This window comes from Syngnathus typhle, linkage group LG6, assembly GCF_033458585.1.
Source record: "Syngnathus typhle isolate RoL2023-S1 ecotype Sweden linkage group LG6, RoL_Styp_1.0, whole genome shotgun sequence".
In the NCBI taxonomy this organism is placed as follows: Eukaryota; Metazoa; Chordata; class Actinopteri; order Syngnathiformes; family Syngnathidae; genus Syngnathus; species Syngnathus typhle.
In genome coordinates, this window is record NC_083743.1 from 5,005,166 (window position 1) to 5,021,768 (window position 16,603).

At 42.7% G+C, this 16,603-nt stretch overlaps 5 protein-coding genes across 9 annotated transcripts; 2 read left to right on the plus strand and 3 right to left on the minus strand.

Moving 5' to 3' along the window:
* Positions 1-275: 275 nt before the first annotated feature.
* On the minus strand, positions 276-2,817 carry rhbdd1 (rhomboid domain containing 1). Of its 3 annotated transcripts, none has more exons than XM_061281538.1 (8): positions 2,616-2,817; positions 2,004-2,177; positions 1,610-1,889; positions 1,244-1,376; positions 1,081-1,169; positions 950-1,000; positions 758-883; positions 276-561 (listed from the first exon to the last, which is right to left on the minus strand). In XM_061281538.1, exons 2-8 carry the CDS (start codon positions 2,154-2,156, stop codon positions 449-451), a joined length of 945 nt encoding a protein of 314 aa, XP_061137522.1. In that variant the 5' UTR covers positions 2,157-2,177; positions 2,616-2,817; the 3' UTR covers positions 276-448. The 3 variants fall into 3 exon arrangements, with proteins under 3 accessions (XP_061137522.1, XP_061137521.1, XP_061137520.1); XM_061281537.1 differs by having other exon boundaries at positions 2,620-2,816; XM_061281536.1 differs by having other exon boundaries at positions 2,004-2,180; positions 2,620-2,813.
* On the plus strand, positions 1,760-6,667 carry LOC133155890 (transmembrane 4 L6 family member 5-like). Of its 3 annotated transcripts, none has more exons than XM_061281545.1 (8): positions 1,760-1,900; positions 3,344-3,641; positions 4,323-4,434; positions 4,801-4,985; positions 5,125-5,193; positions 5,293-5,447; positions 5,522-5,714; positions 6,004-6,667. In XM_061281545.1, the coding sequence occupies exons 4-8, from the start codon at positions 4,809-4,811 to the stop codon at positions 6,022-6,024; spliced, it is 615 nt and encodes a 204-aa protein (XP_061137529.1). In that variant the 5' UTR covers positions 1,760-1,900; positions 3,344-3,641; positions 4,323-4,434; positions 4,801-4,808; the 3' UTR covers positions 6,025-6,667. The 3 variants fall into 3 exon arrangements, with proteins under 3 accessions (XP_061137529.1, XP_061137528.1, XP_061137527.1); XM_061281544.1 differs by having other exon boundaries at positions 4,393-4,434; XM_061281543.1 differs by having other exon boundaries at positions 3,344-4,434.
* LOC133155897 (protein phosphatase 1 regulatory subunit 14A-like) lies at positions 6,657-10,797 on the minus strand. Its single transcript, XM_061281553.1, has 4 exons — positions 9,779-10,797; positions 7,659-7,739; positions 7,530-7,562; positions 6,657-7,295 (listed from the first exon to the last, which is right to left on the minus strand). The coding sequence occupies exons 1-4, from the start codon at positions 10,004-10,006 to the stop codon at positions 7,158-7,160; spliced, it is 480 nt and encodes a 159-aa protein (XP_061137537.1). The 5' UTR covers positions 10,007-10,797; the 3' UTR covers positions 6,657-7,157.
* Positions 10,798-10,813: 16 nt separating this feature from the next.
* Positions 10,814-14,537, plus strand: spint2 (serine peptidase inhibitor, Kunitz type, 2). The gene is made up of 11 exons (XM_061281522.1): positions 10,814-11,319; positions 11,959-12,129; positions 12,225-12,308; positions 12,555-12,599; positions 12,669-12,692; positions 12,807-12,968; positions 13,065-13,115; positions 13,207-13,389; positions 13,525-13,569; positions 13,707-13,815; positions 13,920-14,537. The coding sequence occupies exons 1-11, from the start codon at positions 10,929-10,931 to the stop codon at positions 14,002-14,004; spliced, it is 1,350 nt and encodes a 449-aa protein (XP_061137506.1). The 5' UTR covers positions 10,814-10,928; the 3' UTR covers positions 14,005-14,537.
* LOC133155332 (solute carrier family 35 member F2-like) lies at positions 14,249-16,398 on the minus strand. The gene is made up of 8 exons (XM_061280556.1): positions 16,328-16,398; positions 16,091-16,266; positions 15,867-15,994; positions 15,625-15,784; positions 15,391-15,547; positions 15,146-15,198; positions 14,919-15,073; positions 14,249-14,832 (listed from the first exon to the last, which is right to left on the minus strand). The coding sequence occupies exons 1-8, from the start codon at positions 16,396-16,398 to the stop codon at positions 14,635-14,637; spliced, it is 1,098 nt and encodes a 365-aa protein (XP_061136540.1). The 3' UTR covers positions 14,249-14,634.
* Between the last annotated feature and the right edge of the window lie 205 nt (positions 16,399-16,603).

The window sequence follows — 16,603 nt, forward strand, 5'->3', positions numbered from 1 at the left end:
CAACAATTCTATTTATGAGATAATTACCCAGAAACTGACGTTACACTTGACGTGTCACCTCACCAAACAGGAAGTTCCACTGAAGAGAAGAAACTAATTACTAAGTGCGAGTCCATATGTCAACAACTCAGCTCCATATTTAGTATTTAGCTTTTTTTTTTACACCATACAATGAACTGATTTTTAAGTCTTGGCTCACCGGGAACTGTTGAGATTTTGTGTTTGGATGTTTCAAATGTATGTTTTTTTGCACCTTGAATGGGACAACAAAACGATTTTTATTACAAATGTTTATTGACAGTCACCGTGAGTAAATAAATAAAAAGACAAAAAATGTAGGAATAGAAAAAAGTGCTTCACAAACATCCATCCATTAAAAAGTTTCCAAAAGGCCAAAGCTTCCAATGTTCTCAAAAGATCTGAGCTCCTCCTCTTCTTCTTTTCTTTTTCACGTGAACGCGTCCAATCGCATCAGCCTCCTGGCACGGAGCTCCTCATCCGTTAAGCGGAAGCCATATGGAGGTGGAGCGGCAAACTGAGGCGAACCATCACCGTGGCGTGCTGAAAAACACATTAGCTAGGTCGTTAGCGTCAAGAAAGTCTTATGTGTTTGCTTTTATGCGACATGCTATTGAGTGTTTTAGCGTACTAGCTAATTAGTGTTTGGTACTTAAGCCCAAATTAGCATCTAGTGCTAATCGCTCTTAGTGAAAAATCATAACAGTAATAATATTGCTCTAAAACCACCCGTTCCCACCTGTGCCACGAAGACTGTTCCTGATGGCCGCTGCCAGCTGCTCCTCCTCCGTCATTCCGCCCGTGTACCTTGATGCCCCATCATCTGCCGTGTACTGATCGCTTCTGGAGCTTCTACCGCTGTAGCCTACACAGAGTGACAGGTATAGTGTTATAAAAATTCAAAAAATCGATAACGTGGTGAGTGTTTTACCTGAGGACGTGAAGTGCGTTCTGGGCATGAAGGTGCGGGATGACATCAACCCTGATGAGAAGAGCATGTACAGTATTCATCCATCCATTATCTGATTTATTCATTTATAGTGTTCCCATGCTCAAGCTCACCAGCACACATCTTCATCATCTTCTTCAATGGTCCGGCAGTGTAAAGGAGGCCCACCAGGATACCCGCAAGGTGACCAATCAGGGACGTCCTGGTGAGGAGGAGTAAGAAAAAGTTAACGCTGCCCCCTGCTGGCTTTTTGACTGCATTGCAAACACAACTCACCCTGGTGCTGTGATGTGGATGAGGACCAGCTCCACCCAGCTGGCGTAGCGGTTGGACACAGGGAAGCCCATTACGTATGTCACGCCGCCAGGATGGTAGTAGTTATTCAGGACTTTCAGTGAAAAAATCACCCCTAAAACAAATGTGCATAGAAAATATAAAGATGAATTCACCGTGAATGCGGTCAATGTTTCTGTAGTGTTGTTACATAATATTTTTCATTCGCTCAATGGGTCCAAAACAGCAAAAAATTGCTAATCTCTGCTAATATTTCAAGGTTACATGTGGTGTAGTTGAGTATTACTGATTTAGTTTGTTCATTGTGGTAAACTGAGTCAATAATTCTCGTTTGTGTAGAAGTCCGACCTGAGAATCCAACAGCACAGGCGGCGCTGTACGACTGGTCATCAGTGAGATGGGTGAGCCCCGCCTCCAGCGCCAGGTAGAGCGCGCCGGTGAGCAGCGAGAAGACAGCCAGCACGTACGCAAACCAAACGGCGCCCAGACGACGCTCCAGGCGGATGCCCTTCATGACGAACGACACCATGTTGAAGTAGAGGTGCATGTCGTCGGCGTGGTGGAAAGGAGACAGAAGGAGGCGGCGCCACTCGCCCGACCAATACGCCTGATGGACGCTCACGCATGCCTATGGAGAGGGTGAGCCAAAACGTTTGTCACATTTTCAGTCTTGCTAATTTTCTGGAAATGTGCTGCATCCAAGTCAATCTAAATTTGAATCGGATAAACGTGCGTCGAGTACCTTCATGAGTGGAGCCGCGGGGAACAGGAAGAGGTAGGCGTTGAGGCCCAGCACGGCCAGGGTGACAGGGGGGATGTTGTCTAAGCCCACCTGGTAGAGCTGCGAGAACAGCAGCAGAAGGCCGAGATGCGAGCTTCTGTGGCGACCCCGCATCTTCTAAAGTAGCGCCTCTATCTGCTTCGGAGCATCAATACAAAATGCAAGGTGTCATACGTCATCATCAGCTACACGTGACTGATGCAATGCAAATGTAATAGCGTTACAAAAACAAGTCATATTCAAGTTAATGTTACGGCTACATTCTTTAGATTATTCACGATGTGCTTAAAGTTTTGGCTTGTTCCACTTTGTTTAAACTTTCTATTTCCTCACGCTTTTCCGTCACAAGTTCCGAGCTGCAGTGACAGCGGGGAAATAAACACTGCGTTTCATCACCGTGTAATGACACTGATATTAATGCTTAGTAACGGTCGTTTTCAATGGACGGATCGTTATAATGTAATCAATTTGTATTTACGTTTACATGACAAGTTATTAAGCAGGGCGTGTACAGACGAAATAAACACAACAAATGTAAGGCTACATGTCCCTGGCGCAGTACGCAAAACGGACCTACTTTCGTTTGTGTGTTGTTTCTTCGTCGAGTGCTAATGCTAATGTCGAAGTGTCCAAACTGAGGCTGCTTCAAAACTTGTGACGACAAATACAGGAAGTGCGCGTCGTAATTTTTTTTTTTTTAAACAATCTTTCATTGAACGTCTCAAATAATCAGAAAACTGACAAATATATAATACACAGTCGATACTAGGGTGATTTAAAATAAAAGCGCAAAAAGCAATAATATTTCAATGTTTGTTCATTGTTGGTCGTGTGTGTGGGCGGGGCCAGTTGAGTTGAGGAGTGACGTCAGCAAAGAGGGGACGCACCAGGTTGGAGTTAAAAATGTAAGAAAATAGGTTTTGAATGATTAAATTTAGTTTTGTGTAAATTAAAGTTCACTAAAATGATTAAATTCGCATGGGGAACGAAACTCAACAGTACATTAATTTTAGAGTGACTTCAGAGTCAATAAATAAATAAACACTCGAGCTTTCCAGCATTTGTTTCAGGGGACACTTCACAAAATAAACACTCTACACGTGTCAAATTTAAGAAGATAAGGTTTGTCAAGAAATCACCTATATTTAATTTTCCGTAGAATTCCGACTTTATTCTCAGAATTCTTTATTTATCTATCTTTATTATTTCTTTATTTATGGCGTGGCATACTGTCAGTCATGTTTTTAAAATGCCCACTGTTGTGTTTGACAAATTGTAATTGTTTTTACTTTGTTGTGCAGATAAAGTGACTGATGGAGGGTGCAACTCGACCAGTGCCTGAAAAGACGGATTTGGATGACTTAATCAAGCAGAATTCTGAGAATAAAGTCAGAATTCCGACTTTAAATTCAGAATTCTGAGAATAAAGTCAGCACTCTGAGTTTAAAGTCAGAATTCTGAGAATAAAGTCAGAATTCTGAGAATAAAGTCAGAATTCCCACTTTAAAGTCAGAATTCTGAGAAAAAAGTCAGAATCCTGTCACCCCATTTGTATGGAAGACCAGATTATTTCCCAGTGTAAACTGAAACAACAGACCAGTAAGCAATCTTTTTGATTAAAAAAAAAAAACATTTGCATTTAAAAATTTATCGTGAAAGACTGCCATTTGCTGAGGTAAACCTAAAGATATCTGTGTCATAAATGTGATAGTCTGCCACTTCCTACTTGGTCATATGTGACATTAACAGCGACAAACCACATTGCTGAGGTTGCCTCTGGTGCCGTCACTAAGTGAACTAAGTGTCAAATATGTGGTATGGTTTTTCCCAGAAGCCTTTGCTGCTCTGACATGACTCGAACTTTAGTGATACAATTTAAGAAGAACTGAAAATAAAGAAACAGGATGTATCTATTTTCAAGCTTCATCCTTTTTTTTAGCATCTGTTATGGTGATGCTGATGCTAGCGCTAACAGTGCAAGGGTCATCTAGGCTCAAATATTTGAAATGATAAAAGTAGGTCATCTCCAGTTGTCTCAGCAAGGTCAATGATTGAAATGCAACAAACATATTGTTGCTTTAATTTGGTCCATGCATCAAATTTAGCAAATATTTTTGTTGCTTTTTGCCTTCATTTCAGATACTATAACGTATATTTAATTTTTGAGTACGATGAATTGCTTTATGTATTTATGGATCAAATGTAGGGCAGCGCAGTGTGATGGAAGTGTTTCCTCCTGTGTTATTTATGACCGCCGAACACTTCCTGTTTCCTTATAAGGAAACCGGACTTTTCCTGCATCCTTATAAGGATGTTCATGTGGGCGCGTGTCCTAATATATACATCTCAGGTTCCTCCTCCGATCCACTCCGACGTGGACATCCATCAAATGGTGAGTGGACCTGCGCTTAAATTTCATAATAACGATGTCAAATATAATTTATGAACTGATGTCATTTGAGAAAAAATGGTGTGTGAATGGTGAAGAGCCGAATTGACATGCAATTAATACTTTAATTATGTCTTACATTTAAAATTTTACTCTCAAAATGTAGGAATTTGGGAACGTGATAAATGGATATCCAAAATGAGCAGAATATTTTGAGGCTGGCATGATTTGAATTGGAAATGTAATAGCAAAAAATGAAGGATGAGTAAAAAAAATGTTTTTTTAATTGAGGACTTTTACCATAAATATGGATTAGGAATTTGGTGAAACTTTACTGACACTAGATTGCTTTGCTGTGGCGTATTTCAGATCCTGAGATGTGTGTGTCCAGGTGTCTGCGCTGCGTAGGCGTGGCTCTGGTTGCCTTGGCGACCGTGTGCGCTGTGGCCAACGTCCTGCTGCTGCTACCTGAGCTGAAGGTCCACTTCCTGTTGGAAGGTCACGTGACCAGAGAGGCCTCCTGGGCCACGGGACTGTGGAGCTCCGGACTCTTGGTGAGACCACACGCCAGGCTGGTCATCATCATGTTGCTGCCGTGTGACTTGCTTGTGTCTTGTGATGTTTTGGCTCCTCTGAGGTTCTTGTGGCTCTTGTAAAACCACCTGGAGAACATATTGTTGCTTTAATTTTCAGGTTGTGCTTGGTGCTCGAGCTTTTTTGCAGAGCAGCCACACAGCGGGATGCTGTGCCTTCAGGACACAGGTAACAAACACCGCAGTGTGTAATGGAAATAGTAGCAGTAGTAATGGTAATTGTTGTTTTGTGTGTGTGTGTGTGTATGTGTGTGTGTGTTGCATGCAGATGTTGCGTCAGGCCTTGTACTCGTGTGCATGTCTGCTGTCTTCTGCTTTCTGTTGTCTGGTTAGCTTCACAGGGCTGGTCCAAGGTCCTCATTGTCTCTACAACACTACAAGTGGACCAGCCTGGGGTGTGCCACTTCAACCCACCGCTGACAGGTGACAAACACACACACGCGCACACACACACACAAACAAACACACACACACAATTTACTATTGCATTACTACAGGGATGCCGGATACCTATACAACAGAAGTCTGTGGTCAGGTGTATGTTTGGAGCCCAAGAGTGTGGTCCAGTGGAATGTAATTCTCTTTAGCATACTAGGGGGCGCTAGTGGGCTGCAGGCCCTCCTCTGCGCCGCCAACGTCATCAATACCTTGCTGGGTGTCGTCTTGGGACGCGGTGTGGGTAACAATAAGGTATGTATGAATTATTACCTATATATTAAAGAATCGATTCATGTATTGTATTGTAATTAATTGCAAATAATATAATAATAAATATAATGGGCTGTTTTGGTTGGAAGTGTCACTTTTTTTATTTTCTCAAATAACTAGTTGAGCAACAATATTCAAATTAATTATTAATAAGAAATAATAATTTGTAAAAAAAACAACTTGTGTTTATTAGCTATTTTGTTTCTCATTTTTATCTCAACCATGTCATATTAAATGTAACATTTGAACATTATACGTTTGTGTGTTTCAGGTGGGCCCCGTTTCAGTGTGACATGTAATGACATCAGGTGAACGCCACTTTTTTTTAAATTAACCGCACTTTACAACCCATTAAGCTGAACTCCGAGCTCACAACTTGAAGAAAATAAGCTAATCGACATCTAATAGATTTGTTCTGTTTGTACATCAATTTATCATTAATTCACGTTGAATTCATAAGAAAATGTAAGTATAGTGACATGATTGCAGGTTATTTTGGTCCTCGTTTCCTGCCCACAGAATTATTTATTAGTAGTAGTAATTGTTGATTAAACCTCTTTATTTTTAACTGCCAATTCAATGATCATTATTTAAATGGTGTTAACAAGCTTCATTGATTCAACTGTTTATTTATTTTTAATGTCAATGTAGCTGTTTATAACATATTACAAATGTATTAGCGTAAATTAAATACAACCGTTTTTTAATACTATTCTCGTTTACACTTAAGTGACTGGCAATACAGTATTCTACCTACAGGTGGTGCTGTTTCCCCTGTAAAACCTCAAGAAGCAATAGTAATGAATGTACTTCAAATTAATGTTCTCATATTTTGTACATTTATTTTTTTCTGTCAACCAATTGATTCATTGTGGTCAATTGTTCCGAACTCTTGCCTGAAGTACAAAATAAAATACCATAAAGTGCAACTAGAATACTTTCAAAGTGAAAGTTTTTTTTTTTTATTTCAAAACATTTACACAGACGGAAAATCTGAACCACACAAATGTATTATGTATAAAATATGTGCATTATGTGTGTGCGTGCGCGCATGTGAGTGTGGCTGCAAACAAGCCCACATTCACAGACGCACACACACAAACGGCCTTGAGTAAGTCTGTGACTTAACATCATACGTTGACAGTTCGAAGAATGTGTGCCCATGTGCGTTTGACCGAAACCAGGAAATGAAACCCGTAAAAATGAAGGAAAAAAGTTCTGACGGTCCACTTCCTGTGTGCTTTGAGGTTCTTGCTGGTTTGGGAGCGAGTCTTTTGGGAGGTGCAGTTGATGCTGAGGTGTTTGGAATAACTCAACACATTTGGAGGTGGATGGATGTGGGATTTAGACGTGCTTGTTTTGTAGTCCAGCTCCCTACTGGCAGGTGGCCGGGGTGAGGTACATCACAGTTGTACATTTGCTTTTTCAATGCAGCACCTCCCTGTCGGCCGATCCGGGGCGGGCGGGGTAGATGTGGAGCTGTGGTAGGTCGATGCCGTCGTTGTGCAACTCTTCCTGCTTTTGGAGGCCGTGAAGTTTGGCCACCAAATCGGCGATGAACACCTGTCAAGACCACACAATGCAGTCATATCATTTGCATTCTGTGTTAGCACTAAGCTAACACATTTTTATGAGACAAATATGTGATTTGGTTTATTAGATCTTTTTTCACAACTTGCTTGCAACACAACGCAAAAATATTTACCGCGTGACGTCACAAAGCTAAAAAAACATGAAGGTATGCTAATCTGGTGCATCAAAATGACTACAAGTTATGAAATGGAATGTTTTGTTTACTTCAGTGTTGTTGTTGCACGAGTGAAGAATCTCCTGAAATGAACACACGTAAGGACACAACACGTTATAATTCTGATTCTGGACACTTCATTCAGTAAGGACGAGTAATAAGAAGTAAAATAGCGCCACCTGCAGTCGGTGTGTCCTCTCAGCGTCAGTCTTCAGGTCGAGAAGATCGTCGATGTTTACCTCTTCAGGCATGTCCTCCTCCTAATCATCATCATCAACACAAACAGCTTAATGTGCTAAAAATGCAAAATGTTTTAATTGCACTTCCTGTGTGTGCCTCTAGGGGGAGACACATTCAAGAGACGGGAGATGTAAGAAGCCGACAACAGGTATTTTTCATAACTTTCATATGCGCACATTATTATTGTAACAAAAACCGAAATCATCAGGGTGTGTGTGTGTTTATGAGTGGGTCCTAAGCTCCGCCCCCTGTTGTTCATCAGCTGCGGACATCAGTGTGATGTCATCACGTCCAAGTAATGAAGTGTGTGTGTGTGTTCAGATTATTGTTCATTGACTGATTTGTGGTGTCAGCAAGTGTCGCTATACACACAGGCGTACTAATCTGCGTGTTGGTCCATAATAGAAGCTCTATTTGACCTCGTTAGGTTAATGCTGACTCCTTTGTGTGTGCTAGTGTGAGTTGTGTATACAACGTGTATGTGCGTGCGCATCTGTGTGTATTTATGTTGTGGGGGTCGGGGAAGGTACAAACTTAGAAAAACACGACCAGCTGCAACAAAGACAAAAACATGCACCCACATTCGTGGACACATTTTTGCTCTTGCAATACTAGTACACGCACACACACACAACAGACAGATGTCAAGCTAATAAATCAATAGCACTAATAGCTGTTAGCATCTGTCTTCTTTGTCCTCTTCACCTTAATTTGCATGTCAGAGGCTTCCCCAATTGTTTCATTGATTGATGACTAATAGGTCAAATATTCTCATCATCACTGACATCACCAATGGAACGTCATCGAATACACGAGCTGTGAGTTTTAGTGTGTTATCATTTATTATATGAAGCATCATGACTTTGTGTACTGATAGTCATAACATTCTCAGCAGTATGCGTGTGTGTGTGTGCGTTTGTGGACCCAGATGGGACGTCTGACAGGAAATGAAGCAAACGGACAGATGTAATTATCTATTTATCACTGGACACATGGACACACACACACACATTCAGTCCACATGCACACACAAAGTAACTGGCTAATATCAGGGGACAAATAATTGTCTTCCTCCTTACCTTCATCTATTATGCATTGAGCGTGAGTGTGTGTGTGTGTGTGTGTGTGTGTGTGTGTGTGTGTGTGTGTGTGTGTGTGTGTGTGAGATGAACAAAGACAACCGTTTGGACCCCTAAAGCCTCATGTATCTTCACATTTTCTGACACTTTAATAACCCTACTCTCCATAACGGTTCAGGTTCTTGAACGCAACACACTCGTGAGCGGTTGATAAAACATGGACTCCATAAACAAATAAATAAAAGGAAAACAGTTGGTGATTTAAGTAGACTGCAAATGACTCCATTTTTTTTTTTATTAAGCCTTCAAACTCGACTTCTGAAGGCATATCAAAAACTGCTCATTACATAATGTTTTATTTGAAGCACTATAGTAACCAAGTTGTATTATCAATAGAAATCGAGTATTAACTATTGTAGAAGTTGGACGGTTGTGTTAGGAGTAAAAGTAGTGTGTTAGTAGTAGTCGCAGTAATGTAGTCGATCTGATGGATCCATCCCCAGAAACTTAATACGGGACGATAAAAACACTCGAGCTGACCACGTCAACAGACCAAAATATTCTCCGTGTGATGTCAAAAAGTACTACAAGGATATCTGCACAACACACACAACACACACACGCACACGCCTGCAGCTGCGTCTGCGCTGTCAGTTCCACTTTACATCCACGCTGAACACTGCAAACACTCTTGCAATCCTCCGTGTGACCTTTAACCATGTTTCTACTGTGCACACATCCTTGTCATCTCTAATCATTACTTTTACTTTAACAGTCTCTTTATTTTCATATAGTGACATTCATAAGATAAATTCATCTCCACAGTGAACATCACTGTTTTTAAGGGCATCGTCACAATAATAATGAGAATTTTATAGAAGTTTGTAGTGATAGTACTGCGGTAGTACTCATTGTAGTATTAATAGTGTAGTAAGTCTCTGTGCTGCTGTTTTGGTCAGCAACTGTGGTCCAGTACTCACCCGGCCCCTGTAGAGCTCGTCCAGGCCGCAGTCGATCCACTTCTCCACGTCCAGCCTCCTCTGGAGCTCCTTGCGGTTGTATTTGACGGTGACTCGGGCCTGGCGCCGCTGCAGGCTGTGGCCGCCCGGTTCACGCCCGCCGCCGCCGCCGCTGCTGCCGCGGGCTCGGTTGGGTGACTGCTGGTTGCACACCTTGTTGACCCGCCGCCCGACCCGGTTCGCCGCCATCGGGAATGCGCTATTACTGAGAGGATGACTTAAAGACAGTACTGGTTATCTAAAAACGAGTAACTAGAGAAACTAACACATTGAGTGTTATTTATTTCCTTCAGATGTTTTTTTTTTTTTAAAAAGAGAAAATTAAAATACAGAGAAATAATTGCAAGCAATGATGCACGTTGGCCAAGGTGCGTACACACACGCACAGGACTGGTGAAGCGCAGCAGCAGGGTGGGGAACCACGCGGTGGCTTACGTTGCGTTCAAATGCTGTGGGAACCTGGGCAACTAGCGATATTCTCTTTGACTTTTGATGCTCCCAGTAATGGGATTTTCTTGTTTCACTTCGAACAAAACAATACTCACGCGAAAACGCTATTGCATGAAAAAACGTTATCGTCATCCGATTTTGAAGTGCCGCTATCAATTGGGTTTAGCGTCACGTTGTCTACTTTACTAGTGGACATTAAACACAACATCACCTCTTTAGGTCCTAGCGCCGATACGGTTCAATGAAGTTTGTGAATAATTCATAAAAGAGCAACAACAGCGCCACCTGCGGGTTCAGTTTAGTACACGCATGAGTCTCGGTTAATAATTACGTCACTGATTATATTTGGCCAAAAATGTCTGCAAGGGAGGTAAAAAAACATTTTTTAATTCAAATTTCTTAATCTGTCAACAAATATCAATTTACAATTCATTTAAATGTCAAATGTGTTATTAAATAGAAAGAAATAAAAATGGTAGCAATGTTGCTGGAAAACGTCACCGTTTCCGTGGGCGTTCCCAAAGTTGACTCACCTGTAAGGCAGGTTGAATTTGCTGCGCCATCTAAAAGCAGGAAGTGAATCTGCTCTCTGGCGAACTTGTTTTTCGTCTCCCATCGAGTGATTCCTTTTTAACTTCAATATAAAATAGGAAGCTCTAAAATGACCCGTGCGTGCCTAAGACATGTTTTGAATTTTCTCAGCATAGGCCTGGTTCTTTCTTGCGGCTGGAAGCCTTTACCGGACGATGTTTGGCAAGTCCCGTCCTTCGAAGCCGGAGCTAAACAGGTAGCCGAGTTCGATATCTCCGACCCGGAAGCCTGCCGGCAAAGATGTTGCTCGCAACCCCTTTGCTCCGTGGCTCTTCTGGGCTACCCGATGGACACCACGGCCAAGTGCATCCTGATGGGGTGCATAGGCGGGTGTCAGCTGGAGTCCAGCTCTCAGTTTGAGGTGGTCGGAGTGAAGCAGCCGCCGATTGCCGTGCCACTTGATGGGAACTCGCCACCTGTCAGGAATGAAAGGCTTGCCGAGCCCTCCACAAATACCACAAGTAAGAACTATTTGAATTTTTCATTAACTTCTGAGCAGTGGTAGGAAGTAAAGAAGTACAAATTTTGAAGTACTAATACTTATTTACTATTTTAGATTGGCACAGGCTTCTCATAAAGGTGTTCATTATGCCAATTTATCAAAACAGATTATTGACAGTATATATTTGCATATTATTCCTGCCATTTAAATTTAGATGTGATATTCCACTATATATTTATTCTGAAATGCTTCAAAAAGAAGTGGTCGTCGTTGAGTAATGGCTTTTAATTTTTAAATGAGTGATTGTTTAAAAGTGTTGCGTTGTGTGTATTTTACTTGTTGTTGTGTTTTCATGTTTTCAAGTAATTCTATTAATTGTTCAACTGACTCAGCAGGAAGTAATCCTACATGCTTGGATAAACACAAACACACCCTTAATCTTATCTGTTTTGAGTTATATCTGTTTGTCCTTGCACAATACTCTAGGAACATATTTGTCATTCTCGACAAAGCGTGAGTTTGTCTTACCGGTCGGTCCAGTTCTTTCCAGCTTGCCGAACGACAGAAACAAAGCCAATCCGAGTGCAAATAAAAGGATTGAGGTCACCTCTGAGGAAATGTTTGTGTGAAAATTTTATTTTGTGGATTCTTCTTTCAGTTGCCTGTCACCAGCCCATGAAAGTGGGCTCGTGTCGCGCTGCCTTCCCCAAATTCTACTACGACATCGCCAACCAGACGTGCCGCAGCTTTACGTATGGCGGCTGCGAAGCCAACGGCAACAACTTCGACAGCCTCGAGGACTGCGAGGCCACTTGTAATGGAGTCACAGGTGATTTGCCAGAGTACTTTTGTTATAAAAGCTAATCCTACAGGTCAACAGTTCATGGCGTTGTTTTAAAAATCGAAACTCCTTCTCTCCTCCAGGATCCGTTCTTCCCGACGAGTCGGCGGCGACGACCTCTGACGATTCGGTGAAATCAGTTCGAATGGCTCAGATCCCTTCTCTAAGTAAATATTTACAACCATACAAAATGCGGGTTAGCAACTTGACGACAATGCTGTGTTAGCGTGTCGCTAGTTAAAGTAGTAGCCCAGTGAAGGCTGAGCATAGCATAGGCTAGCAAGCTTCAAGATAGCTTAGCCTACCAGAGGCAGTACGAGGATTAGATTGCACTACATTCAGTACCAGGTTTAGTATATATATCAGTATTTGGACCAGTACCAGGAGCAGTACTCAGTATTTTGTCTTTGCAGATGCCCTGACGTACGAAGATGATGATGATGATGTCAAAGATAAAGGTAAGGTGTGAGTGACCGGTCGCCTCAATACTATTAGCGTCATGTGACACAGTTGTCTCTCTCCTGTAGTGATCTCTGCTGAAGAATATTCTGGTATGTTCCCCCTTTTTTTTTTTTTTCCCTCTCTCTCAAAGTTAAACATTACTCAGTGGTGACATTTAGTGGCCATGGTTGACAAGGCTGACTAACTTTCTGTGGCCTAATCAGAGCGTTGCGAGGCGGAGCCGATGGTGGGTCCGTGCAGAGCTGCATTCCGCCACTGGTACTACGACAGCCTGCAAGGGCAGTGCAAGGCTTTCATTTACGGAGGCTGCAAAGGCAACAAGAACAACTACAGGACCCAGAAGAGCTGCTTGGATGCGTGCCTCGGTAACTGCAATACTAGTTCCAAAACCTACAAAGGGATTTAGAATTGCGCATCTGTACAGTATGAGTGTTATTGTATTGACATTGTGTGTTCTGCAGTGAGTGTTGTCCCCGCCCCCAAGAAGCTTTTGTCACCTGACTCATCCTCAGGTACTTCTTTCAACTTTGACCTCTTGTCAGATGACCTTGAACAAGTACTGACTTGGAACGGTACTGTTTTTTTTTTAATTGAATTTTGTAGATATAGAAGAGGAATGCTTGGCGTCTCCCGACTCGGGTCCTTGCCGCGCCGCCTTCCCCAAGTTCTACTACGACCCGTCCACCGACAGCTGTCAATCATTTATCTACGGAGGTTGCCTTGGCAATAAAAACCGCTACAGCAGCGCTGAGGATTGTCAGAGCCGATGCAGTGGCGCCGCAGATGGTAAGCACACGTTTTTATTTTCACTCTCACTAGTATTTAGTACCAAGGTGGATACTCGCCAGGATGGGGACGGAATTTCAGCCCTAGTTTTCTTCTCTTATGAGGTGTCTTCTTCTCCCATTGTTGTTCCTTCAGGTTTCTTGGCAGGTCGGGAAAAATCACGCAGTCGCTGGACCACAAGTACGTTCTCACAATCCTACACACACCAGCATCATCTTCATTTATACTAAGGTGGAAGGTTCACTTGCAGTTAGCATGTAAACACATATTAATAATATTGATCTTATGTTTTTCCCCTTCCCCTCTGTGTTGCCCAGCATTTTTTGTTCTCTTGACTCTGGCGGCCATTTGCACTTTGCTGGTGTCCGCCCTGGTGGTGACCGTGCTGAGACGTCTGCGCGTGAGCCGCAGAGCCTCTATCGTCAGGTAGGTGGCGCCATTGCGCCAGATATGACTCCTCGATGCCTTATCCCAAACAATGGCACTAAAAGCTGATTTGTGACTTTTTTTTGCTTGCTTTGTGTCTTCAGTGACAAGGAGGAACTGCTTCCAGATGTGCGTTCGTCTTTCGAGTCTCTGAACGTCCCGACCTTGCCAACCGTTCGCAAAGCCTGAAACGTTTGCGGTAATCACTTTATTAGGTACATCCTATTGCAAACTACATATTGAAATTTAAAATTAAACATGAATCACTGGAACACAATTAGGATAATAAGCAATATTATTGCATTAATTAAATGTGTTTGTATTGGATTGCTGTAGCTAATAAATTGAGTTTGAGGTGATTGTCTACTTCCTACTTCCGGTACAAAGGTTAATTGGAGGATTATTTTTTTGTCATTTATTTTTCAAACGTTGATTAGTATGTGTACCACTTGTGGGCTTTTAATGTTATTGTTAATGAGCAGTAAGCTGCCTTAGTCACCTTAGATTCTAAATATCTAATCATTTTTATCGCAACCTTTAATTGAATACTTTGGGCATGGATTTGTCATTTGTATGGGACAACTTGTCAAAGTTTTAGTTGCATATTTTTATTTAATCACATTTTTAAAGGTCAAATTACACAATTTTGTCCGATTTTCAGGCTGAGTGTAAAATTTCAATTTTCTGTTTATGAAATCATTAATAAACTTAACTGATTTCGACCAATTGTTTTCCATTTGTCTTGCCAATTAAAAGACAAAGACCGGGGTTTTAAGTCAGCATTTCAAACAGCTGTGTAACAGATATGGAAAAAAAGTTTCAAAATGAAGTGCAGTCAACAACGTGAATGCTCTTGCTCTTCTCCTCTTCTGCCAATTCGACTTCCCTTTTTGTTGGCTCGTCTGCCGCGTTGTCATGGCCACCGTTGTCAGAAGTGGCGGGTGCGATGGGTATGGCATTGAAGGTGATGAAGCCAACAAAGATGACCACCAGGGACACCACGTACAAACCTGAGAACTGCACCAAGCAGGCTTAGCTAGGGTTTAAATCAAAGCTTCATGTTTCAAAGCAGGATTTCAAGAGACCATTAAGTCCAGACTCACGTTGTAACGGAAGATGAAGATTCCGCAGAAGATGCTGAAGACGTCAGCACTCAGCATGGAGAGGTTGATGGCGGCGGCGTTGCTGTCCTCTATGATGACGGGCATCAGGCTGTACAAGGTGAACATGCAACATGCAAAGGCCCCAAACAGCACAGCTGACCACAACAAAAATGAAGATTTATTGGAAGGAAAAAAAAAAGAAAAAGAAAACCATGTGTGACACTGACCCACGTGCCAGCTCCACTGGATGACGGAAGCGTGATGAAACTCCAGAGCCATCCTAAACAACACAGACCAAAGACTTGTAAACATATGGAACTTGCAGAACTAGACAGGTTTTTTCTAGAAACAACTCTCTTCATCACTGGTTGATCATCTCTATTAGGTTGGCTAAAGTGGCAACATTAAAAAAAAAAAAAAAAAGAATACATAAGTACATCACAGATGTATACTTACATGTGTATAATCTTACATTTGCACGCCGCTTATGACGGAACCAAAGAGCCCAAGCATGCCCAGGAACTCGAGACGGCTTCGGTTTTTGACGGTGTACTCCTGCCATACGTTGGACAGGCCGTAGAGGGCAGCACTGAGCAGCACCAGGCCGTCACCCAGTAGAATGTTGGAGGCTGATGGCAGTACTTTTTTAGTGTCTCAAATTAGGGTTAGTGGTTCAAAGTTGACATAAAAAAAATTAAAAAATTACTGGAGCCCTGGTCTCGACCCGCCAATAGGTCCGCCCCCACCATGGCGCTGACGCCCAGCAAACAGATGCAGACGGACACATAGTGGACGGGACGGTAGCGCGTTTTCAGGAACCACCAGGACAGGATCATCACCACCGGGATCACAAAGCAGTCCAAGAGCTTCCGAAGGATTATTTTAAACATATGCATGCCAGTGCAATGATTTGGTAAGATGTGATCGGTCGGTGCGGGTTTGTGTCACCTGTATGCTGGTGAGTGTCGTGTATTGGTAGGCTTTGACCACGCTGTAGTTTGCCTCCACGTCCACTAGGCCCAGCAGAAAGTACTGAAGCCATCGCTTACGACTCATCTGGAACACACTCCTCGGACCTCGCCATTGAAAAAAGGGGGACAAGACAACTGTTTCTTCCTATTGGGTGTGAACGCATCATTTGGAATCAGATGGTGTTGCATTCAATGTATCACCTCTCGTGCAGAACAGCGCCGGTGTGTAGGCGAGGCAGAGGAGTGCATAGTGGATGGCACTCTGAAGCATGGGCGCGTCCACCTGGTAGGCGGAGCTTAAATACTGAGACGACACGGCCGTACCGCAGACCAGCACCGCCAGTACCTGACCCAGCACCAGGTTGCGAAGCAAACGCCTGCCGCCAGAAAAAGCTCACAGGTCAGACGTCACGTGGTGGCGCTTCCCGGCGGACTCACCACGTCAACGCCTGCCTGATGCTGGCCTGCGTGCATGAGTCGAAGCATCCCGTCCGAGCGTCCAGAGACATCTTGGAAGATTCCGCTAGCTGCCAGGAACTAATGACGACTTTTTGTGTCTTCAAGCGATAAATGATTAACTACGGGTGGGCAAAAGTCACATGTTACTTACTTATACGAGTGTCTAGAATGACATGACACAGCTACTGTTGACATAAATGAGCCAGTGACAACTAGTGTGGAGAAATGATTGCAGGTGAATGACTTTAATCCTTA